General features: G+C 37.5%; 1 protein-coding gene across 1 annotated transcript; it reads left to right on the top strand.

Annotated features, from left to right (window-relative positions):
* The first annotated feature begins 18 nt into the window (after positions 1–18).
* On the top strand, positions 19–1,637 carry LOC111389905 (ATP-dependent zinc metalloprotease FTSH 10, mitochondrial-like). Its single transcript, XM_023014890.1, has 4 exons — positions 19–243; positions 338–569; positions 671–730; positions 994–1,637. The coding sequence occupies exons 1-4, from the start codon at positions 184–186 to the stop codon at positions 1,131–1,133; spliced, it is 492 nt and encodes a 163-aa protein (XP_022870658.1). The 5' UTR covers positions 19–183; the 3' UTR covers positions 1,134–1,637.
* Positions 1,638–1,643: the final 6 nt, after the last annotated feature.

The following is a 1,643-nucleotide window of genomic DNA, read 5'->3' as shown; positions in this document are numbered from 1 at the left end:
TCTTTCTTTTCCCTGCAATTCCTTTTTTTTCCCAATCTGCGAACCCTTGAACATATATCATTATAGAGTAAATGGTTGTATATGCAGGGGGATAATGTATATTGAAGAAACGACGTCGTAAGAGTTTTTAAGGCCTCGTTTTATAAATCGAGTCGGGAATTCATGTTTTGATTACCGAAAAAAATGATATTTTTACGAATTGGACGCTCTGTTAATCGATCCTCTCGCTCCTCACTCGATAAAGTAAGCTCCTAAATTCATTTTCTGCCTTTTTTAGTTTTGATGTTCACATCCTTTTTTTTCATTTGCCTTCTTTTTTTCTTTTTTTTTTTGGTAGACCACATTTTTGGGTGGTTATGGAGTGGAATTAGCTGTCTTGAATGGATTGGCCCCTGAAAATGCGTGCATTGCACGATCGAGCGGTGGCTCGGGGTTCATGAGGAGCTATTTGACGTCGATTGGAGCTGGGAAACTGGTTGTGAATGGTGGTGCTTCGTCGGAATTTAATTCGGTTTTTGCAAACCCTATGCTTTTTAGGCTGTATTGTAGCGAAACGTCAAAGAGAAGAAGTAAGAAAAATAAAGTCTTTTGCCATGAGACTTTTGTCATTTCGGGTTGTTATGGTTTTTAATTTTCCTGAGGTTTATCTATGCTCTTGCGTTGTTTGTAGACTATGAGAATTGTTATCCAAAAAACAAGAAAGGGGACAACCAGAAAGGGGAGCATAAAGGTATGCGACTTTGCTATTTTGTGCAGTGGTCACTTCTTCTCTTTTTCTAGAATTTTATATTAAATGTAGTGGAAGTGACATGTGCTAGTTATATGTAGTTTTCTATTCAATCCATCTCAGGCAGGCAAAGAAATAAAATGAAATGAAACGTAATTAGAGCTTACCAACAAGCCTTTGTATGGAAACATCATTTGAGTTGTTACACCAGGTAAAAGGGTGTGATTTTTCATATATCTGGTTTTAAAAATTTCCTGATAGTGCAGAGGAGTCAAGTACGGGTGATCAAGGGAACAATCAGGACTTCACTAAATTTCAAAGTTTTGTTGCGCCATTGTGGTTGCTTGGATTTGTACTTTCGTCAGTATATACGAAGCCTCGTGAACCGAAGCAGGTTAGTTCATAGTGGAACTTAAATTCAGTGTGTCCGGTGGGCATCCATTCTTCACCCTCTCCAAGAAAGGCCTCAAAACTGTATTTTTGGCATCTGTTCTGCATTGGAAGTAACAGAAAATTGTTAAGGTTAAGATGCATTTGTGTGCGCTCTGATGCATAAAACAGAAACTTAATCAATTTGGAGCTTCCCGTTTTCAATCCTCTGCCGTAAAAGACAACTTGCTTACTAAATTGTCTTTTGAAAACTTTGTGCTTCTACTTTACTGAATTTATATCTTAAAAAGTATAGGGTAATGTTAAACAAAGCTTTAATTGACAATTTGTTTACTTGGGTAGTGCGTGAAGATCAATTGGTGTCTAACTCATCTTGAATTTCCAGAAGGTATTTTATGTCAATTGGAAATAAGATTGCAGAAAAATTGGTTTCTTTGTGAGGAGGGAAGGAGGGAGAGGGAGGGAGATGATATATTAGAAGCAGTGTTCTAAAAGGCATAATGCGTGGCGATGCGTTGATATCAAG

This window comes from Olea europaea, unplaced genomic scaffold (assembly GCF_002742605.1).
Source record: "Olea europaea var. sylvestris unplaced genomic scaffold, O_europaea_v1 scaffold6310, whole genome shotgun sequence".
In the NCBI taxonomy this organism is placed as follows: Eukaryota; Viridiplantae; Streptophyta; class Magnoliopsida; order Lamiales; family Oleaceae; genus Olea; species Olea europaea.
This window is presented reverse-complemented; position numbering and strand designations above follow the sequence as displayed.

Coding starts and splice junctions, on each gene's coding strand:
- LOC111389905 (XM_023014890.1), top strand. CDS start 184: ATGATATTTTTACGAATTGGACGCTCTGTTAATCGATCCTCTCGCTCC. Junction 244..337: donor CTCGCTCCTCACTCGATAAA/GTAAGCTCCTAA, acceptor TTTTTTTGGTAG/ACCACATTTTTGGGTGGTTA. Junction 731..993: donor CCAGAAAGGGGAGCATAAAG/GTATGCGACTTT, acceptor CTGATAGTGCAG/AGGAGTCAAGTACGGGTGAT.